The 26,043-nt window shown below is 44.1% G+C and overlaps 1 protein-coding gene across 1 annotated transcript in view; it reads left to right on the forward strand.

Annotated features, from left to right (window-relative positions):
* SRRM4 (serine/arginine repetitive matrix 4) overlaps nt 1-26,043 on the forward strand; it is a 180,224-nt gene that overhangs the window by 130,413 nt on the left and 23,768 nt on the right. Inside the window, exons 3-8 of the mRNA XM_003907233.5 lie at nt 3,680-3,766; nt 6,019-6,090; nt 9,367-9,393; nt 11,195-11,245; nt 14,283-14,381; nt 18,837-18,993. Coding sequence (XP_003907282.2) covers nt 3,680-3,766; nt 6,019-6,090; nt 9,367-9,393; nt 11,195-11,245; nt 14,283-14,381; nt 18,837-18,993 — 493 coding nt within the window. The remainder of the gene's footprint in view (nt 1-3,679; nt 3,767-6,018; nt 6,091-9,366; nt 9,394-11,194; nt 11,246-14,282; nt 14,382-18,836; nt 18,994-26,043) is intronic.

The following is a 26,043-nucleotide window of genomic DNA, read 5'->3' on the forward strand; positions in this document are numbered from 1 at the left end:
CAGGCACGGGATATAATCTCCTAGTGTGCTGTTTGCTAAGACCGTTGGAGAAGCGCAGTATTAGGGTGGGAGTGTCCTGATTTTCCAGGTACTGTCTGTCATGGCTTCCCTTGGTTAGAAAAGGGAATTCCCTGACCCCATGCACTTCTCAGGTGAGGCAATGCCCCGCCCTGCTTCAGCTCATGCTCTGCGGGCTGCACCCACTGTCCAACAAGCCCCCATGAGATGAACCTGGTACCTCAGTTGGAAATGCAGAAGTCACCCATCTTCTGTGTCACTCATGCTGGGAGCTGTAGACTAGAGCTGTTCCTATTCAGCCATCTTGGAACCTCCTCACCACTGCATATTTACTCGATGCATGTTTAACCACTGTGTACATAACCCCTGAGCAGTTAACCACCGCATAGTTAACCTCTGCTACTTCCCCAAGGTGTATTTAACTACCACTTGTTTAACCCCTACAGACTTAACTGCTGCACATCGAACCACTGCATACTCAACTGATGCTTACTGAATTGTTGTGTATTTCATCACTGTATTTAGCCTTGCATATGTAACCACAGCATACACAAGCATTATGTACTTAACCTCTGCATGCATATCCTGGGTACACTTACCCACTATTCTGCCCCTTCCTGACTCTCTATGATGGCACACGTAGAACGAGTGTAGGGAAAAATAGGGGGTAGAAGAAATGTAGACCTACCTGGGTAAAGGCTTTTGGGATTTACTGAGGGAGTTGATGATCTCCATCTCACACACCTCAAATGTCTCCAAATTCAAGCGCTTTCTGAGTTTTACCCCATTACTTAAATGTGAATCAAGGACATTGTTCCCAAATCATGCTCCCCTGGGACCCTAGGATTCCAGAAGTTATAGCTGACTGAAACAATAGGCTGTTTCCTCATTTTGTAAGACACACTTTTAAAAGGTTGTGGGTTTTTTTTCCTCTCTCAAGTATTTCTCCTTTCATGTTTTCCCAGTTTAAATTCCCAGTAGTTGTTGCACTGGGAAGTGTTTACATGAAACAAGATGATTTAACAAGAAGCTCAATTATTTCATTCATTTATTCCCTCTTTTGGTCACTCAACAAATATTGATTAGGCTTTTGCTCTATGACAAGCACTCTTTAAGGAAAGAATTTGGTGGCCAGGCACCATGGCTCATGCCTGTAATCCCAGCATTTTGGGAGGCTGAAGCAGGTGGATCACCTAGGATCAGGAGTTCGAGACCAGCCTGACCAACATAGTGAAACCCTGTCTCTACTTTAAAAATACAAAAATTAGCCTGGCGTGGTGGTGGGTGCCTGTCGTCCTAGCTACTAGGGAAGCTGAGGCAGGAGAATTGCTTGAACCCAGGAGATGGAGGTTGCAGTGAACTGAGATCATGCCACTGCACTCCAGCCTAGGCAACAGAGTGAAACCCTGTCTCAAAAAATAATAATAATAAAAAGAATTTGGAAGTAGCCCATCCTGTTTACACAACCATCCTGTTTGCTTCCCGGACATGCATACTGTGCCTTGTGCTTTATAACATATAAGTGTAGTTAAGTAGCAAGGTAATTAATTCCTGTGATGTTTATTTTTAACCTGCTAAAAGGGACCCTCTTAGAAATGCAGATCAAAACCACAATGAGATGCCATCTCACGCCAGTCAGAATGGCAATTATTAAAAAGTCAAGAAACAACAGATATGCTGGTGAGGTTGTGCAGAAATAGGAATGCTTTTACACTATTGGTGGGAATGTAAATTAGTTCAACCATTGTGGAAGACAGTGGTTCCTCAAAGACCTAGAACCAGAAATACCATTTGACCCAGCAATGCCATTACTGGGTATATACCCAAAGGAATATAAGTCATCCTATTATAAAGATACATGCACGCATATGTTCATTGCAGCACTATTAACAATAGCAAAGACATGAAATGAACCCAATTCCCATCGATGATAGACTGGATAAAGGAAATCTGGTATATATACACCATGGAATACCGTGCAGTATTCCATACTGTGAACAAGATCATGTCCTTTGCAGGAACATGAATGAAGCTGGAAGCTATTATCCTCTGCCAACCGCTGCAAGAACAGAAAACCAAACACTGCATGTTCTCACTTATAAGTAGGAGCTGAACATTGAGAACACATGGACACAGGGAGGGGAACACCACACACTGGGGCCTGTTGGGGGAGAGAGGGGGCTGAGGAAGAGCATTAGGGAAAAGGGCTAATGCATGCTGGGCTTACTGTCTAGGTAATGGGTTGATAGGTGCAGAAAACCACCATGGCACACGTTTATCTGTGTAACAAACCAGCACATCCTGCAAGTGCACCCTGGAATGTACAAAATTAAAATTAAAAAAAAAAAATAGCACATCACAAGTTCCACATTCAGGAAAGCAAATTAGTAGAAAAGCTCAATAAGATAAATAGTCTCTCCTCCAGCTGTTTAAATAAAAAGACATCTGATAAATTTTTTTAAGTGACTCTCTTGAAAGTATTATAAATATTGCTATATGATTCTTATTTGCTGGAGATAGAGACCCTGACATATATTCTAGCCATTTTATCATTCTTTCTACTAATCATAATGATCCAGATTCTTAAAATGGAATTAAATACCACAGTATTTTATGATGTTCTATAAAAAGTTGGGTAATTTTCAGATGATTGGCCACATGAACAAGTTTGAGAAGGCAGCTGGTTTTGTGGGGAAAATCTCAGGGTAGGAATCACACAGGCCTTGATTCAAATCCTAGCCCGGACACATTCTAATTGTCTAGCCATCAGCAAGTTAATTAAACTTTCTGAGCCTCAGTTTCTTTACCTATAAAATAAGATAGTAAAAGTCATACCATTCTCAAAGTGTTTGTATCCTAATATATTAAAATCTTGGCACATAGCAAGTGCATAAATGCTAGTTGTGTCACTGCTAAAATAATGACAGTAGTATTAGTAGTAAGATTATGTTTTCCCCGTAAGGTTCCACTAGGTTGGCATGTTTCAATTCCCAAGCAGTTTTTCATCTAAAACCATCTTCCTTTGCCATGGGATAGTGTTTTTTAAAAAAATCCCTGGAGCCTGCCCCAATTATAAAAGAAGATAACTTGACTTCATTTAACTGCAGCCTCAGCATTTGAATTTAATTGAACGGGAAATAATTATTCTTGAAGAACGGAGGTTTTTGAGGTTCTGCGAGGCAATATAAGATATGTATCTTGTTACATTAGACCTTGGCAAATATACTTTTAATAATCAGCTGCTACTTAACATACCTTCCGTCTCCTATTAAATTTCCAGCAGGAACTACAGACACGATGTATTGGGGAGGGAGGGGGCTGAATGGCTGATGAATTATTTAAAAAGTGATTTTTTACCAAGGCAAGCCATTTGCAAATTCAATAATACATCTATTAAGGAGTAGTTAACCTCTATAACCCTGTTTTTAATAATCAATTGGTGTTTGGGTGACGTGCAACGTCTGTCTCATTAAGTCGGTATTAAGTCCTTATTTAGGTACTTAGTCTGAAGTGTGACCCAATCAGCCATGAGGTGGTAATGAGGCACTGGCTATGGGTCCTTGATCATCCAAGGACCTGGGTCCTTCCCTGGCTGCACCAGCTCTGGTTGGGGAGTTGGAGACCATGAGTTCTCTAATGCTCCTCTCTTTGCTCCTCACAGTGCCTCTCATGACAAAGACTTGACACCACCACCTTCCTCCAGGGGAAAGAAGAAAAAGAAGAAATCCACTCGGAAGAAGAGAAGGAGGTAAGAGCACCAAGAAGGAGACAAAACCTGTAAGACGCAGGCAGGGGCAAAATATGGGTTTCAAAGTCAGACAGTGACTCCCTCTTGGGATCAAATCCCCTCTCTGATGCTTAACTAGCTGTGTGACCTTAGGCACGTCACTTTACCTCTCTGTTCCTGTTTTTATTATACTTCTCCAAAATAGTGATAATATCTACCTTTTGAGTTTTCACGAAAACTAAAAGAAAAATTAGTGTGGAAGCAGCTGTCACAGTACCTGGCACGTAGTAAATGACTGACTAATAGGAAGCATAGTCTTTAGCATGAATATTGAATTATTTTTTGAGAGCTTACTAGATGCAGAGGTCTACACTAAGCACTGTGATCTTCAATATCTCTTTTATCCCTGACCATTGTCTACCAGGAAAGCATTATTATCCCCATTTTAGAGATGAGAAAATAAAGGCTCACAGAGGGCGTGACAGGATCTACAGGGGCTTGATCCCAGGTCCTCGGCTGGTTCTACTACACCCACCTACCTAGTTAAATGTCTAGGATAATAGGTGGGTTTTTGAGGGTTTTTTTGTTTGTTTGCCAGCTATTGACTCTTTGATATCCTATGAATTTTTTTCTATTTCCAATTCCTTTAAAAAATTTTATATTTAAAATGATTTCCAGATTTGCTTGTAGGCTGCCACTAACTAGACTAAAAGCATCTCTAGTGTGCCATCCCCAGAGGGGCAGGCTTAACTCTTAGGGCTGCCAACTGAGAATCACAGCAAAGCGCTGAGGCAGTATTTATAGAAACCTGTAGGGGGCAGCAGAGAGAAGCATCTGATGACTTGGGCTTCAACTCCAGATTTTCTGGAACCTTGTTTCACAGACACCTCTTAGCCTCATTCTAAAAGGACAGGCTCAAACAGGACCCGGGGGAAATATGAATGAAGACTCTGAGTCCTAGCCGTTGTAGGGCAGGAGATGAAATTGGGGCAAGTGCTTTGGCTTTCCCATTTGAGGGGTGGGCCAGAGAATACTTCAAAAAAGGAAACCTCAGATACTAAGATTCACTAATTGACTCGTTCATCCGATGAATGTTCACTGAGCGTGTGTCTGGGGACAAACATTATGATTCCTTGAAGGCTGAATTGTTTCTCAGTCATTCCCTTCTGCAGACATGTTTCATTTGACCTGCAAAGTCATTTGATTTTTTTTTTTTTTTTTTTAATTGATGGTCAACATTTCCAAATGGAAAGATTTCATACTAAAATATGGAGTTTTGGAGGCTCCCTTAAAAAAGGCAGGTGCTTTAGAAGCCCAGACCTGCATTCCTACACAGGATCTTCGGCTAATCTGAGAAGCAGATCCCCCTCCAGCCAGAACCCCTCTGGTTCCCCACAGTCCTCACTACTCCCTACAGTCTTCCACCCAGCCTGCCTCATCCATTCACGTTATCTGAGAGGGCCCTGTTGGCATTGAATTTGTAACCTCTCATCTGTTTCAACCCTGGTCTTTTGTCAGCGGGGAAATAAGAGACTTAGAGATGAGCCTTGACATGCCCAAGGTGGCTCTGTGAGTTAGTAGTAGAGTCAAGATTGGAGCTTAGGTCACCTAAGCCTCAGTCTTGAGTCATCACCATGGACTTAGAGTAGCTCTGTTTCTCAGGTAACACTTTGATGGCACTATCCGTGCAGCCACAGCCTGGCAAGATATCCTTCAGGGGCTCAGTCTTACCAGGGAGACAAAGGATGGGGCAAAGGAGAGACCCTGACACTTTGAGAGGAGGGTTATAGCTTGAAGGGAGAACAGCAGACAGAAGGAAGCCTTTCCAGCTTGACCAGGCAGGCAGCTATGAGGTGCTGTGGTGACTGAGAGCAAAAACCACTGGGATCCCAGCTCATCTACTTCCTGGCTGTGTGTCTTTGGGCCAGTCGCTTCACCCCTCTGAACTTCATTTTCTTTGTCTGAAAAGGGAGGGTAGCAATTGTACCTACCTAAGAAGTGTGTGGAAGGATTGAATGGGATAATGTTTACAAAACACAAGGTAATGGTTTACAGTAACTTGTTAAAAATTAAAATCAAATGAAAAGTAAAATTAAATTTGTGAGCAATTAAAAATTGCTTACAAATGCAAGCTAATATCAGCATGGATATTATCCTTGATGTGTGTTCCTGAAAGAGCTAAAGCCCTGTATAGGGACTGGGGAAGGTTCTTTTTGAAACCACCTTGGCCTTTAAGAGCCTCCTTCTGAAGTGTGTCTTCTCGGCCCTGGCAGGTCCTCATCCTATAGCCCATCGCCTGTCAAGAAAAAGAAGAAGAAAAGTTCCAAGAAACATAAGCGACGCAGGTATTGTCCTTTTTCTCTGCAAACAAGGCCTCCCCAGGTGGGGTGGGGAGGACAGTTGATGGCACCAAAAGGTCATCTGGAAGCATATCATGTCATTTATGTAAAATAATTATCTATGTCTTTTTACGTATTTGTGTCTTGTATAAGCTGGGACTGTGGCTGCGAAGACTAGAGGTCCACATGCTAACTGAGGCCAGAGGAGGACTTGATTATGAAGAAGCAGGAGTGACTCAGGGACCAACTAGGCCTGAGCAAGGGGCTAGAACAAGGAGTGGAAAGCTGATAGGACCCACTTGGGACCTGAAGTGCCCGCTGTCTCCTGGTCCCAATGAGGGACATGACTGCACCCTGCCCCATCTCTCCATGTTGCAGGCCAAGTTACAAGGAGACACGGAATCTCTCTGTCTTGTTCCTTATTCCATATTCCCAAGGAAAGGCCCCTCTTGTCAGTACATTGCATGCTAGAGAATGGAATAATGTTGAAAAACATGGCTATGCTGAGATTGCCCACGCTGGTGCATGCGGATGCAGGGACGGTAGTTACAGGATGTTATGAACTGGGCCCGTGTTCCTGGTGTTCACTATGCACACACACACACACACACACACACACACACGTGTATGTTTACAGGGGAAGGAAAAGACTAAAAGGATACTGTAGTCCCAGCACTTTGGGAGACTGAGGCAGGCAGATCACGAGGTCAGGAGGTCGAGACCATCCCGGCCAACGTGATGAAACCCTGTCTCTACTAAAAATACAAAAATGAGCTGGGCATGGTGGCATGTGCCTGTAATCCCAGCTATTCGGGAGGCTGGGGCAGGAGAATCACTTGAACCAGGAAGTCTGAGGTTGCAGTGAGCCGAGATCGCTCCACTGCACTCCAGCCTGGCGGCAGAGCGAGACTCTGTCTAAAAAACAAACAAACGAACAAAAGATACACAACAGAGGGTTCAAGTGTGTGGTTTATGACCTAAACCAACATGTTATGATTGGAAGATTTTGCAATACAGAAATTCAGTTTTCTAGTTCCTCTGTACATCAGAAGGTCTGTCTTCTCTGGGCCTGTTTTCCCATGAACAGCCGTGCCCTGGAGCTGAGGAGTTGCCATGCATTTAGACAGAGTAGGTACTTGTGCTCTAGTTGGTCTCAGGACCTGTCCAGCCTGCTCTACCCACTTACAAAGCCTGCTTGGCCCCTGGAGGCAGGAAGTTTGAAATTCCCTATACAAGTTATTTGCTGTAGTGAGCTGCGGATAATGGGAAAAGTGTGATTTATGTTTTATTTTTGCTTATCTGTATCGTCCAATTTTCCTACATTCATTGTAGATTACTCGTGCAATTAACAACAGAATGAATGAGAGCTAAGAGGTTGTTTGGGGTTTCCCCCTGCATCTCAAGTCCAGTTCAAAGTTGCACCAATGTGACTTTTCCCAATCCAGGGATGTGACCACATCTCAGGGCTGGTTGCTAGAATGACCTCAGACTCAGTTTGCTCTCACTGGTTATGTCAACCACCTGCCCAGACTTCCTGACTGATGTTATCTGGGTTTGTGTTTACTACAAGGCATGGGCAAACTAATTAGTGAAATGTTGTTAATTTGGTGTCAGAAATATTTCCCAACGTGGAGTCCTTTGTAGAAACAATGACCCACACTTATGATTCTAGATGGCCACCTTATCACCTTCCTTTGTTAAGCAGCTCCTCCCAATTTGGGGGTTTGCTGGGGAAAGTGGAACAATTTTCTCATATTTGGGTTCTGGAAGCCAGGTGGCTTCTCACTCACAGGTTCCTTCTTATGAGAAAGACACTGACAGACAGTCAAAAACAGGCTTTTCCTGCTCTGTCAGCCCAGGTCTTAGAGCTTCACAGAGTAGGGCTCATATGAGGGAGATGATTAGGAGGGGAAATTCTGTTGCTGTTGCTTCCCAAACCCTGACCTCCTGAGCACCATCCTACTCCTGATCCAGCCTCTCCAAGCTCTTGAAATGTTTGGTTAATGATAGCTGTCAGTTTTGGAGATGGGAGGTAGGGGTAGCAAAAGCACTGAGATTCTTTTTTTTTTTTTTTTTTTTTTTTTTGTCTCCTCACTTAGCAAGGCTTCTGAGTTTTAAAAATTTTTTCGTTGTTCTGGCTAATGCATGCTGCACTTTAATACCTAGTGACGGGTTGATAGGTTCAGAAAACCACCGTGGCACACATTTACATGTAACAAACCTGTACAAACCTGTACAAACCATATGTACCCCAGAACTTGGATCAAAAATTAAAAAATTTTAAAAATTGTTTTTCACATCTATTTATTGAACACCCATTATGTATCATGAATGAGGATTCTGAGTCCCAGAAAAGAAACCAAAACTCAGTCCCTGCCCTCCAATTTCTCACATTCTAGGGGGGGAAATAGGTCACTCGAATATGGAGAGGTCTGTACCCTGCTGATGATAAGCTCAGAGGCTCACCCAGAGCTTGGGGGAGTAGACGGGAGGCACCAACCAGCCTGAGGGACTCAGAAAATGTTACGAGGAGAAGATGGCCTCCAACTGGAGCACTGAAGAATGAGAAGCAGCTACATGGGTGATGCTGTTTGACTCTGAGCAACTTAATCAACTTCTCTGATCTTCAATGTCTTTGTAAAATGGTTGTTAATAGTACTCCACAGGGCTTGGGGAAGATTGAATGAGATTGTGTGTGACAGGTGCTAAGTACAGAACCTGGCACACAGTAAAAGTTCCACATGTGGAAGCTGACTGTGTCATGATGATGATGGTAATGACGAGGATGAGGAGGAGGAGGAATCCACAACAAGGGAGAGAGAAGACGAGATGGAGAATGGAGGAGGGGAAAGGCAGGAAAGGCAGAAGACCCTCTCTTATGTTTTCCCTATCCAGCTTCATCCAGGACAGATTTACTGACAATTTTTGGGGAGGACTGAAGCACTGGTAGGCTTTGATCTGGAAATTCAGAATGCAAACCAGTATCTCCCATACAATTTTCTTAGTCTCTGAAATCTAAGAGAGGAGGAGGATTAGCTAGGTGTCCTGACCCCCTGTCACATGATCACAAACACACTGATACCTTCATACCAGGAAAAAAAAAAAAAAATTTCAAACTCACCTATATTTACTTTCTCCCCTTCCTCCCTTCCTTCTCCCTCCCTCCCTTTCTTCCTTCCTCCTTTCTCTCTTTCTCTCCCTCTCTCCATCTCTTTCTCTCCCTCTCTCTCTGCCTTTTTTTCTTTCATTCTTTTTTCATTTTTTTTCTTTCTTTCTTTTCAGGTCTTTCTCCAAGAAGAGAAGGCACAGGTAAGACTCTGGTTCTCTGACTGCCTGTTGAACTTTCTGCTTTCTCAGCAGCTTTAGGCAGCTTCTAGGTCAGCCCTCAGTTTCCATCTGTGCTCTTAGGCATGACCCCTTCGTCTTCCTGGGCCTCAGTTTCCTCCAAAATGAAGGTCTGAGCTGTTTTTTTCTGAGCATTCCAAGCCAATTTTTGACTTCCATCAGGCCAGGTGGCTGCTCTTGGACCAGCCCTATCGATACCTCGACCCCAGAATGTCTCGTTACCCCTGCCACTGGTTGGAATCCTGAACTGGGGCACATAGGGAAACATCGGTCCTGTCACACCACCAAAACCTTCCCAGATCCGGCCAAGGAACAGGGCCAAGTCCTCCTATACTGGACACATTAGGGTGAACACAAATAGTTATTACTTACAGAGTCCTCACTCCAAACTGGATCCTGAGCTACGTCCCTTCCATGTGTGCATGTGTTTAATTCTCATTAATCCCTACCACAACCTTGCACAGTGGATATGTTTATTGTTCGCATTTGACAGATGAGGAAACTGAGACTAAGACAGATTGTAACAGGAATGTCCACAGATAGAACCAGAAGGCATCGGAGCCGAAATTCAAACCCAAATCTGTAGACAGAGGATAAGGAGAGCGACGATGGCTTCTTAAAGAACAATAACCACACCTACAGCAATTTGCAAAATGCAAAGCCCTGTCATTTATTCACTTAATAAGTAGATACTGGTTGCCAATTTCGTCTGTCCACTCAGCTCTGCAGCTTCAGTAATGGCCCCATTGCACGGTTGAAGAAACCAGGTTTTAGAGAGGACGGGTAACTACCCTGATGTCACACAGCAGCTAAGAAGCAGAGGCAGATCTTGGGTCCAATTGAATTCAGATCTGTCAGCAAGGTCCTTAGCTCTCCCACTGCCTGGGGTGAGTCTCGACATGAAGATAGACCCTGTGGCTAGCTTCAAGGTGTAAGATAGTTAGATGAAATAAAATTTCCCCTTCCCAGGTCCTGGGCCAGTAATAGGTTCTTGGTGACCCTCTGCAAACCAGTCTAGCTTAAACTACCAAATAGTGTGTTCACCCTCCCTGATCTCTATTTGATTACACTGAGACCCCAAGTCATTCTTATCCATTGTACTCAGACCCCCACCCTATGACTCAAAAAAATAATTTAAACCTGGATACTTGAATATGCATGGGCAGACCATTTCAGAATCTACCAAGCTCCATGAGAGTTCAAATATCTTCCTGGATATTCCATTCACTTCTCTTATAAATTGATTGAACAGCAGTCAAGAGCAGGGACTCTAGGGACGCATGATCTTGGATCCATGGCCACATCCTAGATCACTTGTGCAATCCTAACCAAGTTTCTTTGCCCATCTGAGGTTCACCTTAGAATGAGCACTTGTTAAATTGTGCCTCCACCCTTAGGTCGCGGAGAGAATAAAATGAAGTTGTTGACAGCAGGTATTCAACAGAATGCCTAGCCTATAATTAAAGCCTCAAAAAATAGCAGACATTGTTATTACTACCTTTATTGCTGCCATTATTATTAACCTAGCAAAGCTGAACTTGGCATCCTCCACACTCCATTCTCAACATATGTATGTGCGTCGGTATCCCTAGCCGAACTTGCTGCATGAAAATGTTGTTGGCAGTGAATTTTCCAGTCTGAGGCAATGATCGGTGTCCATTCCAAAACTGCCTGGATCTCACACTGTGTGTTAAGCATTTTAACTACTTGTTTATCTTTAACTAGAATTCTGCATCTTTCAATTAATTGACCATTTCTTGTTTAGCTCCTCTAGTCCAAAAAGCAAAAGAAGAGATGAGAAGAGGCACAAGAAACAGTAAGTAGATACTACCTGGAATGTACTCATCAGGTTTGAGGTATGTATGGGGGTTCTGGGTCATGTCTATATAAAGCCAGTATGTCTTATGCATGCTTGACAAATGAAACAGGGAAAGTGTGCATGTGAGAGGGTGAGCAGGTCCCTTGTGAGTATATCTTGTATGTACATTGTGTGTATATTTATACGCAATATGTATATATCTAGTGTGCACATTGTCGACATCTGCACATTTTTACATTTTTGTACACTGTGTGTACAAATGTATACAGTATGGGAACATTGTGTGGTCTATATTTGTGCCTACACCAGTGCATTTGTGTGTCTGTGCTTGTGTGAGCATGAACATGAATGGTGTACACAGGGCACACTGAATTCTATGCACTGTGTGTGTGCACTGTGGAAGTACCTCTGTACATTTTGTGCACAGGGGTTGTATGGGGGTTTTTACCTGTGCATGGGTGGTCATGGGGGTGTGATCACATGGGTGCACATGTGTGAGCATGTGTATGAATTCACATCCTGACTGCTGGATTTTCAGTGTGGAGATGTCAATGAAGCTCCTAGCTCCAGTCTTGGGGCCCCAGCTGTTTCACAGTTTATAGCTGGTAGTAGAAATTCAAATCAGCCACTGCTGCCTGTGGAGTTCAGTTCCCAGCCAAATTAAAAGTAAATTTGGTTACAACCTACCTACTTTATATCCTGCAAATGTTAGTGTGTGTGTTTTCCAATCAACTAATATTTTATCTCCCGCCAAGAAGCTTCTAAAGAGAGGATCAAAGACAATAAGATGAAAGGTAGTCGCCTGCCAGGGAGAAAAAAGAGGAGGCAGGAATGCAGAGGGAAGGTGCCCAGCTTTGCTGCCCCAAACGGTCTTTTCACCCAAGGTCAGCACGAAGGAGGGTATTTCAGCCACCACCACAGAGACCTGGGGAATGCTCCAGAAGAAAGCAGTAGATCCTTGAGTTAGCTCAGGGAAGAACTTCCTTATCATCGAATTTGTTCAGCTCAAGTCAAGAAATAATTATTGGCCACATGTATTGAATGTGCTTTCACACTAAGCACAGATAGAGTACGCGTTCTCAGCAATCTCGGTGTCACTTGACCAGTGGGGCCCCAGGGTAGGCAGCCACAGAGTCAGGGGCTAGGCCCAGACATCAAAAGCGCTAGGAAGGACCATCACTGAGACAAGGACTGCCTCCGTAAGGGCAGCAAGGTGGCCACCCTCCCCGATGGCAAGAGCTGGATAAGTCCCAGAAATTGCTAGCAGGGCATCAGAAAGCTTGTGCAAGCCAAAAGACAAGAGGCAGGAGAGAAAAAAGCAAGAATAAGGCATCCTCAAGATAAACGATGGCTTATTCTTGCTAAGTCCATGGTCAGGGCTGCTTCCAGGCAAGTGGCTGCTGGAGTGAGTCAGCTTCCTTTCATTCCACATCCCTTAATGAGTGAGGCCCTACTAGGTGACTGCCCCTGTGCTGGGCCCAAGGACAAAGATGAGCCAGACACTGTCCTGGCCTTGAAGAGCTCACAGGAGCCAGATGTAGGGCTGGTCACAGCACAGCAGATGAAACCCTGGGCGTTGTGGGAACACAGGCACTGGAAAAAGGGCTTGGTGGCCTCCCATGGGAGGCAGCGTCTAAGCCACGGGTGAGGATGGGAAGTAACCATTCTAGGCTACAAGTTAAGCAGGTTGTTTAAACTCTCTGTGCCTCAGTTTCTTCATCTGTAAAATGGGAATAATAAGAGAACCTACTTCGTAGGTTGTTATGAGGAATAGATGAATCCCTTTAAGAAAAATGCTTAGAATACAGTGCCTGGCATGAAATATGTGTTAGATGCGGGTTACCTGTCGTCATCACCATCGTTATCATCATCATCCCTAAGACATCATGAACTGGAAATGTGTGAGCCAGCATACATACAGTTCAGAGCTGCTTTAGCCCACCAGGCCAGGGCAGAAGAAGACAAGCAGTGAGGCCAGAGAACTAGGCCAGGGCTAGCTCCTGAAGCTGCCTGAGATTCAGGATCAGAGTTTGGACTCAATATGAGAGCAATGGGAAAATTTTAAGCAGGGAAGGGATATGGTCTGATGATTACATTAGAAGAATCCCTGAGTCCTTTGTTGAGATAATCAAGTTACGTCCCAATAGAATCATCTCTAACTCCCACTGGCTTTCTTGTTTGGCCCAAACCATTGACGTCCTTTATATATCCTCAGTTACCACTACCACTGCCACTACTATTTCTGAATTATTACTACTTAGAAGTAGCTGAAGTAACCTGTAGTAACACCATTGTTAGTGGTAGCGGTAGTAATTGTTGTTGTTCTAATTTTTGTTTTTGATGAGGTTTGTAGCCCATCCTGAAAGGCTTTTGATTCCACGCTAAGAACCTGGATTTAATTTTCCAGGTCTGAGGTTATAAATTGGCAGCCTGAAGGCCTGATTTACTCTGCAAATGTGTTTCATTTGCCCAAAAAGTGCCTTTAAAAAAAGAGCTTCCGTTTAAAATAAGAATATTTTACCTAAAAATCTGTATTTCCACATTCACTTGAAAAATTAGAGGATCACCACACAAATATTCTGGAGGCAAAGCAGCTCCTTCTGTTTTAACTCAAGCCTCCGCTTGATATTGTGTTAGTGTTTGGCTGATTCACACATTTATGCTCCCTGAATGACCCCTGAAGCTCTGTGACACTGAGGTGCCTACCATGAGTGATGCAGAGGAGATATAGGGAAGTGACTTTCTGCCAAGGGTGTCATCTGGGGAGCGGGGAGGACCCTGAGTCATCCACACTCCCTCCAGAGGACCCCTCTCTGCTCACCGCGTTCAGCGCCATTGGTTAGGGAACCCTCCACCCCACACCCAGGCAGGAAGCTGGACTAACGCATGGGGTCGAGGGAGATGGAGAACTTCGGGAGGGATGGTGACTTGAGTGCAAGGGAAAAACAAGTGTCACAAGATCAAATCTCTCTCTCTTTCCCTTTTTTACTCTCTCTCTCCTCTCCTCTGACTCGTTCCTTCTCATCCCCCCAAGATCTCGAAGCCGGCCCCGAAAATCTCACCGCCACCGCCACCACCGCTGCCCCTCACGGTCCCAGAGCTCGGAGTCCCGCCCCTCAAGCTGTGAGAGCAGGTAACCCCTCGCCCCAGGATCCTCTTCTGTCAGCCACAGCCGAGCCCAGGCTAAGACACTGTGAACACTAGCTTTGCCTCCACACTTCCAGCACAGGGTTTGGCCCCCTTCCTCTCACGCAGCAGCTGGCACCACTTCCCTGTAGAGACAGGGCTGGAGAGGCCGGGTGCAATGGCTCATGCCTGTAATCCCAGCACTTTGGGAGGCCGAGGTGGGTGAATTACGAGATTAGAAGTTTGAGACCAGCCTGGCCAACATGGTGAAACTCCGTCTCTACTAAAAATACAAAAAATTAGCTGGGTGTCGTGGCGGGCACCTGTAATTCCAGCTACTCCGGAGGCTGAGGCAGGAGAATCACTTGAACCCAGGAGACAGTGGTTGCAGTGAGCCGAGATCATGCCGCTGCATTCCAGCCTGGGTGACAGGGCAAGACTCCGTCTCAAAAAAAAAAAAAGTTTTTTACAAAGGGCTTTCTTAAGTGTCCTCAGGTGATCCGCCTGCCTCAGCCTCCCAAACTGTTAGAATTACAGGCATGAGCCACCATGCCGGGCCCTAGCTGCTCCTTGTGCATCCACTTGCAGGATCCTCTCTACAACCCTAAGAAGTGGGCATTATTGTTATCCCCATTTTAAATATGAGAAAACTGAGGCATGGGGGGGTGGTTAAGGAATTTGCTAGTCTCTTGGCAACTAAGTGACAGGATTGAAATCAGGGAGCGTGGCTCTAGACTTCGCACTCTCACTAAGGGACCACTCTAAGCACAGAGAAGTTAAGCAAATTATGTAAAACCAAACAGTGCAAAGTAGCAGATTCATTCTAATGCCTTTTCAAGTCCGTTTTCTCCTAACCTGGACCTTCTCTATGCTAATACATTGGTCGTCCCAACCTGAGAAGGCATCTTGTTGATGAGAAGAAGCAGGAAGGGAAGGAGAAGAGCAAGAATAAGAACTGGGGCTTTGTTGGTGTTTGGAATTGTTGATATTCAGTGGGGACACTGAGACCTCCAGTTTCCAGACATGAGGGGCTGCTTTTTTCTTTCTCAAATGCATCTCACACTTGACTCTCTGTTCACGTCACCAGGGAAGATTTAAAATTTCATTGCCCTGGCCATACTTTTCCCAAATAAAGCAGAATGTCTATAGAACAAGGGAGGAAGGGCCAGGTGCAATGGTTCACGTCTGTAATCCCAGCACTTTGGGGGGCCAAGGTGGGTGTATCGCCTGAGGTCAGGAGTTTGTGATCAGCCTGGCCAACATAGTGAAACCTCGTCTCTATTAAAAATACAAAAAATAGCCAGGTGTGGTGGTAGGTGCCTGTAATCCCAGCTACTCGGGAGACTGAGGCAGGAGAATCACTTGAACCCAGGAGATGGAGGTTGCAGTGAGCCGAGATCTGCCGTTAGACTCCAGCCTGGGTGACAAGAGTGAAAGTCTGTCTCAAAAAAAAAAAAAAAAGAAAAGAAAAGAAAAAGGGAGAAGGAGAAGGTAGAAGGGGGAGAAGGAGAAAGAGGAGGCAGGAGAGGAATATTTACCCAAATCCTGCTCTGTGTCAGACACTGTGCTAAGAGTTTCAATACATTTTCTCTCTTATCATTCTGATAACACCATGTGCTATGCCAGTGCTTCTCTACTTCAGCTGCCCTTTTCAATCACTTGGGAAGTTTTAAAAGATGCCAATGTCTGGATCCCACCCTCTAAACATTCTGATTTAATCCAGATGAGATGGAGACCAGAACAGTGAGATTTTTAAATCTCCCCAGGCAATGTGTGGGAAGCATTTCAGAAAGAGGTCCCTGGTACCTACTATCAAGATTAGACCTTGGTGTTTCTGCTGAACATCAACAATTTCCAAGAATATCACCATCCAACAAGGCCACTCTGCAGACCTGATTGCTCAAGACAAAACTAAGCCCCCTCTGTAATCAAGTCTGAGCCCAGATGAGAACACTGCACAAAACACAAAAGTGACCAAGCATCTCTCTACCCTGCCTAATATGAGTGACTGCTGCTTCCTCAGCAGTCAGCCTTAGCCTTGGTCTAGTCCTCACTCTTTCTAGATAAGATTGATGAAGACACCCAATCAGAATTACCCCCACTTCCTGGCAGCATCCAATTCCGAACAAAGCTCCAGGTCTGTAAATGCTCCCCAGACCACCTATCACCAGCCCAAAGCCTATAATAGATTCTTTCTAACACCCTCTTACAGAGACACCTGAAACTTCCCTATGGTATCAAGGAGTGACAACAACGTTTGTTCAACCCCAGGTGGACTCCTGGTGGCCTCTTTCTGGAGGACGTTGTCCAAATGAGCTAAACCACATCTCTGATCTGTTACAGCAGAGACAACTGCCTTTTGGTGGGCAAAGGGATCTGAGCGAGGTCACATAGCTAGGAAGTGTCTGGCAGTGCTGGAATAGGCGCCAAGTTGGTGTGACTCAGCCTGAGCACTTCACCTACACCCCAGGCTGAACTGTCTCTCAGCAGCTAAGCCCTACTGGCCTGGGCCAGAGAATCATACAAGGCTCTAGCAACTTACCTGTTAGATAAATGGTTAACATCACACACACTACCCCAGGCCTCCTCTGCTGTCCCATCTCCTCCTGATGGTGTTGGCATCTGAGCTCCCAATGCCAATGAGCTGAGGAGCTTCCTAGCAGAAATGGAAGCAAACTGAGAGCTGGCACACAGGTTACACATTCAGTAGAAACGTGATTTTCAAGCCACAGAGCAGTCAGAGGCACTCCAGGGCATGAACCAGAGGCACTAGTTCCTAGAGGGCCAAAAAACTTCCCTGACCCTTGCTCTGCCGCTTTCAGGCTGTTTGACCTCAGGCAGATCCCTAAACATCTCTGAGTTTTGGCTCCCTCATCTGTAAAATGGGAAAGTAATACCTTGCCCTGTCTATGTCTTCAAGTTGTAGGGAAAACTATGAAACTGCTTTAAGACAGGTTTATACACACCGTGCAAATCCATAATGTGCTATTTTTATTACTCCTGTGGCTCAGAGAACTAATGAGATATGCAGAGTCCAAACATACCCTTTCTAAGAAGTCAGACATGCCTTTGGTTTTCACTGCAGACCAAGCAGCCAGATCTAGACGTGATAAACTTGCAGAAGGCATCTCTGTCATTTTTGTCAGCCATTTTTTTTCACCAAAGTTTTGGGTGACAGTCAACAGGATGTCTTTATTTCACAGATGGCGAAGTCACATACACAAAGACACACAGTTATACACAGTTACATTTATAGACAAACACATGGAAACACAGATGGACACACCCAGACATACACACAGTCACATGACAGACAATCAGGGAGGCACACAAGTGACATTAAACTGAATAACTAATCTGGATGGAGACCTTTTCTGGTTTTAAAGCTGCATCCTCAGACCCCAAAGCAGTTCCAGATACGTGAAGTAGTATTTGCAAATGAACAAGTTAGAGAATGAATAAATAAAGGAATGAATAGATGGATGGATAGGTGGATAAATGGATGAATAGATTGTTGGTTAGGTAGATGGATGGATGAATGGCTGAATAGTTAGATGGATGGATGAATGGATGAATGGTTATGTGGACAAACGGATGGATGGATGGATGGTTAGTTGAATGGATGAACAGACGATGGATGGACAGATGGATAGATGGATGGTTGGTTGGTTGGTTAGTTGGTTGGTTGGTTGGTTGGTTAGTTAGTTGGATGGATAAATGGATGGATGGATAGATGGATGGTTGGATGGTTGGATGATTGGATGGATGGATGGATGGATGGATGGATGGATGGATGGATGGATGAATAGTTAGAAGGATGGATAGATGGGTGGATGGATGGATGGATTGGATCATGGTTAGATGGATGGATAGATGGTTGCTTAGATGGATGGATGGATGATTGGATGGATGGATGAATAGATGGATGGATGGATGGATGGATGGATGGATGGATGGATGGATGGATGGATGGATGGTTGGATAGATAGATGGTTGTCTGGATGGATGGATGGATGGATGGATGGATGGATGGATGGATGGATGGTTTCTTAGACAAATGAAAGGATGGAGGGATGGGTAATACATGGTTGGTTGGACTGATGGATGGATGATGGACAGATGGTTGGTTAGATGGATGAATAGATGGCTGCTTAGACAAACGGATGGCTAAATGTCTGGTTGGATGGATGGATGGATGGATGGATGGATGGATGGATGGATGGATGGGTGGATGAATGAATGGATGGATGGTTAAATGGATGAATTAATGAATAAATGGATATACATACAGTCCAGCTTTCATACGCACACATGCAGACATACCCAGGAACAAAATCACATATGAACATATACAAACACCCCCAAACACACTTTATCCTCCTCAGATCCTGTTGGTCCCGCATCCATCTCCCTACCATGCTCCCCTTCAAAAGACCCTCAGGTCTCTCTCCCCTATCCCCAGGCACCGTGGCCGGTCCCCTGAGGAAGGGCAGAAGTCCCGCCGAAGGCACTCCCGCCGCTGCTCCAAGACCCTCTGCAAGGACAGCCCTGAGGCCCAGTCCAGTCGCCCGCCCAATCAACCCCTCCAGATGCTTGGCTACCTGTCAGCCAGGGGTGTAGTAAGTATTCTTCACAGCCTCCTCTGCCAGCCTTGGCCACGACACTTGGGGGAGATGGAGGCACAAGTTCAGGGCAGTATATGATACATTTTAATTCAATTTCTGACAAAATATCCCACTGGCTACAGACCTCATTAATGATGAACCAAATGATCATTCACCAGACTTTGGCAACACTGGCTTGGGGATTTGGGGGGGAAGGGGGAGAAAAACTGAATACCCAGTCTTTTATCAGGGGAATGTTGACAAATAAATACTTGTCTCCAGAGTGATATCTGCAGGAAGACATGTTTAAGATACCATAGGAGGATTTTCTGTTTGTTTGTTTGTTTGTTTGTTTGTTTGTTTGTTTTTGGGAGAGAAAGGAAAAGAAGGGCTCTTTGACATAACAGAGGCACTCCAGCTTTTACATGAAGTCTGCATCTTTTATGCCAGCTGGATGGCAACATTGGTTGGCAGCTGGGATTTCATTTCACCTATAAACATGACCTTGAATTTATATGACAGTTTTCTTCCAAGGAGGTCATAGCTCTTGACCTGCATCCTCTCATGTAGCCACACAAGGTCTTGGGAGTTGAGGTCACAGCTGTTCTCACTAGTCCCTTCTACAGATGGGAAAGAAGAATTAAGGCTCAGAGAGGTTAAGGGCTAGGGTAAAGCCCCAAAGCAAGGCAAGAGTTAATCCAATTTAGCAACAGAGCATTGAATAGAATTAAGCGGTGCTGCCCCAAGTCAACAAGGACAAGCTGGAATTTTGACTTCAGATAGTTTGACACCATGAGCAAGAGACTTAGAAATGGATCTGAATTCAGTTCTAGTGTAGCCACTTCCTGGCTGTGTGACTTTGGGCAAATTACTTAATCTCCATTTTCTCATTGGTAAACTTGAAGTAAATACCACTTCCATATGTGATTGTTGGGAATATCCAATAAGATAAAGTACATGAAGGCCTTTTGTAGACTCTAAAGAGACAGACAGATTAACAGGAAGAGAGTCAACATTGATAGAGTCTACAATTGCAGCAAACAGCTGTGAAAGGGACTGTCTTCTCTAGCTACATGTGAACTTGAAAATTTCAGGTAGATGCTCCCTAAGGAAGGATGAGGTGGAAGCAAGGAAAAGTTCAGGGGTCCTTGTGGGGATGTCAAGAAAGGGAAAGCAATGACAACAGTTGGGCCTGGTTGACACAATAATTATCTGCAGTGCATTCCAGGAAACTTCTTTACCAGTCAAGATACCCAGCATCACCAAGGTCTAGTTTTACCCAAATCCTCTGCCTACCTGGAACCATCTGCAACTGTCCCCAGACCCCTTCTTGGTAGAGATGTCTGTGGTTACTGAGTCCTTGCAGATGGCAAATGCCCACCTGTGTACTCTCTCACACACAAATATCCTAAAAAGGTGTCTTCCCAGCATGACAAAGTCTAGAGGCTTGGATTTGAGTCTTGTTTTGGCTGGACTTGTCATTTCACCCCTCTCAACCTCAGCTTTCTCACCTGAGAAATGGGCATGATTATCCCACTTGTCTCCCAGGAGGATTGTGGCAAAGGTAAAGATAAATTTGAAATATGAGCATGAAGAGGTAGAGGAATGTTTTTAAGTTAGTAAAGGATGCCTAATCTCCCTGATCATGGTATTCGTGGTGGTCCATCTGGAGGTCCCAATTGACCCTAGCTAAAAAGTGCCATTGGAAGCAACTGGCTTATACTTTCTTACAGGTCTGGGATGGTTTTCCAACAAGACATGTCTGTCAAGATGTTACAAAAAGCTAGGTCTGTCCACCCACACAAGCTGGGGAGGTTACCAGATTGGCTATTGGTAGTTTGCTTTCCTAAAACACACGGGTTCTTGATGGCTTTGAGGTACAATGCCTCATTGTTCTTCATGAGCCTGGCCCTATCAGAAGAGCTAAAAGCCAGGGTTCACCTGTACCTATAAGAGAGGCCTTAAGAGCTCAGCTAGTGTAATGCTCTGATTACTAAGAAAGGAAACTGAGATTCACAGAAGGGAGATGATTTACATGGGCTATGGCAAGGCAGAGTTGTTTAAAAACATGGGATTATGAATTTGTGGTCACATCATATCCCTGAGATAGGAGTAATTACTTAAATATTTCTGAGCTGTAGTTTCCTCATCTGTAAAAAATAATAATAGTAATAATAGAGATAATAACAGTCTCTTCTTCAAAAGGCAGCTGTTGAGCCCAGTACTTGACACAGGTGCAAAACTTGACAAAAAATATGATGACAACATTCCAGATCTTGGCTGTGCTTACCAGCTGTGGCTCCTTGAGCAAGTTTCTGTGTCTCAGTTTCCTCAAAAACTGCAAAACAAGGATAGCAATAAGACCTACCTCATAAGAATGTTATGAGAATTCAATGACACAATGTAAGTAAAAGTTTTAGAGTATAACAGGCAAGAAGTAAATGCTGCATAATGCTTACTGCTTGTGATAGTAACAGCAGTAGAAGTAATAGTGGAAATAGTGGTGATAGTAGTGGTGGCAATAGTAGTGGTGATAGTAGTAGCCACAATAGTAGTAGCAGTGGTAATAGCAGTGGTAGTAGTAGTAGTAATAGTAGTATAGTTCCAGGCACAAGCTAGGCTGCGACTTGAGCCAGGGCCCCTGCTTCCCAGACCAATTTCTTTCCATTCTAAATGGTAGCTGTAGCCCAAACGGCTACCCTGCCCCACTCAAGGTTGCCTGGCTCCCGGAAGAATCACATGGCCCTGGATCTGGTTCTTTGAGTGCTCCTCATGCATGGCCCTTTCTCATCTTCTCCATTACAAAAGCAGAGATGGAAGAAATTTCCAGATTGGATCAAAGGTTTTCCAAGGGTCCTGGCCCCAAGTTTTTCTCTCTGTTAAAGCTAACAGTACATTTTCATTGAATCACCTGTCTGATCATTCATTTATGTCTACAAACACCTATGGAACATCTACAAAGGGTCAAGCTCTGACTTATCTCAGGATCCAATTACTAAGAAAAAAATAGCCTGTGCCTTCCAATGAAGGGAGACAGACAAGTTAAAAACAGTTAAAGGCAATGCACAACAATTGATGCTCAGATGCTTAATTGGGGTACAAGGTTAGCAGACAGGGGAGGGAACTGGGATTAGGGTTAGGGTTGGGCAGAGAAGGTAACAATTACCAGAAAAGCTAAGGGTGAGCCAATGAAGGGGAAAATAAAGATTAGAATTGAGAGTTGAGATAAAATTCCAGGGCAAGATATGGGCTCTGGAGGTAAAGAGGAGCCCAAGCATGAAGGATTGTCTATGCCATATTTGATTACAGGTATTTCACATGCACAGCTCTTTTAAAAAATCAAGGACAGTTGCATAATATCAAGGGACTTATTTACATATATGAATATGAAAATTTGGGGGTTGGTTCTTAATGGAAATCTTAGTTGGTGAGCTTAAGGTAACCTGAAGCTCTCTTGCTTGGTCAGCACCCAAATCCAAATAGAGAATCCCAAGACAGTTTAGAGACCCCTCACAGCCTCACACATGGTCCTTATCTTCACTCCACAATCTCTGTTCAAGGCACTGGGGAGACAGATAGATTGTAAAAAAGAAAAGAAAAATACTACTCTTCCTGAACTCCAGGGGCTCACAGTCTAGTAGTCAGAAGAATGCTGCAATATAGTGTGATTGTTTTGTAGTTAGGGCTGGGATTGAGTCAGGAGTACCAGTACCTTCTCCAGTTGTTAAAATATTCAAATATTTTCATGCCAGTTGGTAAATAGGCCTTGTCATTACCTTACCCAACCCCAGTCAACCTAGCCATCCCTCCTCTTCCTTGGCACTTTCTGGATCTTCTCAGAATCCTGAAACTGAAAAGTGACAACTACTTCCCTTCAGCGTCAAAGCCAGCTTCCTTTGGCAGTACCCACAACCAACTAGTTATTGAATATTGTGAATGTCACTCCTGGCAGTGATGAAAGCAACTACAATGTGTCATGGAAGCACAGAGTAAGGGCCAGACAATGTTGTCTTGATGTCTGAGAAGACTTTACCAATAAAGGATTATTTGAACCGGGCTTTGAAGGATGCATAGGAGTTCATTGGGTTGCAATGGTTGATGGACAGAGGGAGGGGAAAACACCACTATGTGTCAGGCACTGTCACATACTTTACATAATTTTTGCCTCATTTGATACCTAAAACAGTTATTTGAAGTAGGTGCAATTATTATCATCATTTCGAAGATGGGAAAATAGGCCCTGTGAGGTGTTGGTACCTAGGAATGTAACCAAATTGGGAGAAAGGGCAACTGTTATGAGTTGTGGTTTGTGCCTTGAAAGCTTACCCTGATAGCTGGCATGGAGGGTGGACTGGATGATGGGAGGGTGGATTGGATGATGGAGGGACTCTTGGCTCCAAGGATTAGCCAAGCCCTTTCCCTGTGGTATAGGGCTCTCTATCAAGTCTATCATAAGCAGAGAGGGAATCTAGAAGGAGGCTGATCAAGACTGGAGCTGGGCCAAAGACAATGGCAGGTTTCTTGTTTCCTCCTCTTGCCTTCAGCCTGGGCCAATAGTTGCTAATGCCTGTCAACAAAAACCTGTACAGATGTCGAAACCAAAAATAATAAGAATAAAAGCAGAACTCAGAGTCCATAAAAGAGGATCTCATGAAATGTGTAAACTGGAAGAGGCAATGTGATTAAGACATGAGCTTTGGAGTACATCTGGGCACCCTGGAGTTCTTGATCTCTCCCTGTGAGACTCTGGGTGACAGCAATAACTAATGCCTACTAAGCACCTACTATGCACCAGGTGCTAGGCCGATTGTTTACATGTATCATCATCATTGCATTTATTTTTACAATAGCTTTTCAATGGAGCTTCCCCGAATACCTCCACTTTATGATAAGGAAACCCCAGTCCAAAAAAAATTAAGTAAAAGGCAGCTATTCAACAGAGAAGCTAGGGTTTGAATCCAGGGTCCATGTTGACCTCAGAGTCCTGTGTTTAATTACATGACCTCCTCTGTGCCATTTCATGTCTTTGGGCCTCAGTATCCTTATCTGTGCCTTGAGCTAATAATAATCATACCTACTTATAAGATTGTTATGAGGATGGAGTAAGATAAGGTATCCATTCATTTCAAAAATAAACATTAAGCATCTACTCTCCTGCCCTCATGTGGCTTATGCTCTATGTGAAAAAATTTATCCCAATGCTTGGGACACAACCCTCAATGTATGCTAGTTGCCGTAATATTTTTTGTCATCATAGCAGCTTTACTAAACTTATCCCAGATAAACCCAGATATGATGTTCTCAGAGTATCTCTAGCTTCAAAAAGCTGAATCCATCCAAGATCTCAGGTGAACTTCACACCAACCCCAGGAGAAAGGCAAGATGGGAATATGCTTCCCACTTTGTAGACAGGGAAAACGGGGCTGAGGGAGAATCTGGATGGCCCAGGCCTTCTGACCCCTGGTCCAGGTGCTTGCACGTTCTGCAAAGCCTTTGAGCTCTTGCCCAGCTGGGAGACTCAACATCCAACGTTTAATACCATCATCATAGTTGAGAGAAGAGAGGAACCAAAGTACAGAACGTGGATGAGATGAGATTTGGGGATTTTCTGAGCCATTGGTTTTTTGTTTGTTTGTTTTTGTTTTGTTTTGTTTTGCTTTGTTTTGTTTAATGGGAGGTGACATAGCTTTGTCAACTTTTACTTTTGCTAAGGAAGGACAGAAAAAGAAAACGACTATTTTCTATCACTGAAGGGAGATTTTACTACTAGAACAAGTAGGAAAGACATGACCTTGGAAGAAAAAAATGAGTCTTTAAATCGAAAGTATTTAGCAGGATGAAAAACTAATTACATTGAACTTATTTGTTTTTGTTTCAATTTGGGCTGGTGAAAATGTGTCTAACTGGGTCCAGGTGGGGATTTCTGAGAACAGGTGGGCAGGGTGTCCTCAGGAGAGGCTTCGAAGAAAGGGTGAGCCTGAAGCTGTCATTCCCTCTGGCTCCTGCTTAAGGAAAAGAATAAGGAGGCCAGACCACCTCTGCCTACCAAAGGTTCGATGCAGTGTACAGCCCCATGGCATAGCCCCAGCCCTAAAGGACTTTGTCATCTTCCCATAATGCCCGGCACGTCTCCTTTCTCTTTCTCCATCTCCTCCTCCTCCCAAATGAACTCCCACCAGGTCAATGAATCCATTCTTTTGCTGTCTTCCTAATTAGTGCACTAAGGAAGATGAACAACAGAAAGGAAAATAAACTTAATGTCTTTGTGAAACAAAAGCTTAAGCTTTTTTTTTTTTTTTTAGGAACAACCAGAACCCTCTAGCTAAAAGCTCTGCCATACAGCTCCATACTCACATGAGAATTTCCAGTCCCCCATATGGCAGGGAAGAACAAAAAAATGTATAGCCGTCTCTCTCCATGGGGCCATTTGAAGCTCAGTAAATGGACTTGTTCAGTTTAATTGGAATTCTCTTCTTGATTGTATTTTTGTAACCTATTAGGCCGTGCTGCCTCTTGATCTTGGAATTCAGCTGAAATTAAATTTTGAAGTGTAAGTGAGAGGTTGCCTTTTTTCCCCGTTCTTGATTAAATAATGATTTGAAACAAAAACAATAAATAACAGTGCCGGCTTCCCCGGAGGGCTGAGAGAGACTCCCAGTGAAACGCCAGGGAGCTGGAGTTCGTGGTGGGGGGATTTAATTACTTATTAGAAAAACCTGAATGTGAACACTGAGTATATTAAGGAACAAGGAGATGAGGCGAGCTTTGGAGTAGAGAGAGAGAGAGAGAGAGAGAGAGGAGATACTGGAGCTTCACATTGGAGGGGGTTGAGAGAGTAAAAAGGGAAATATTTGCTCACTTCCCCCCAATGGCCTTGAGTTCATGAAAAGCATTCTGTATTTAAAATTTTTTTAGACAAATTTTAAAAAGTCTGAGACTGACTACCCTGATCCAGAAAGAAGGAGTTTATAATAACTCTGAGGTCTGGATATGGTTCAATGGATCTGGTCTCCCGGTTCCTTTCACTGACGAAAGTCCAGGAGGGATTAAACAGATCAAGATGGG

The sequence above is a fragment of the Papio anubis genome, chromosome 9 (genome assembly GCF_008728515.1).
Source record: "Papio anubis isolate 15944 chromosome 9, Panubis1.0, whole genome shotgun sequence".
In the NCBI taxonomy this organism is placed as follows: Eukaryota; Metazoa; Chordata; class Mammalia; order Primates; family Cercopithecidae; genus Papio; species Papio anubis.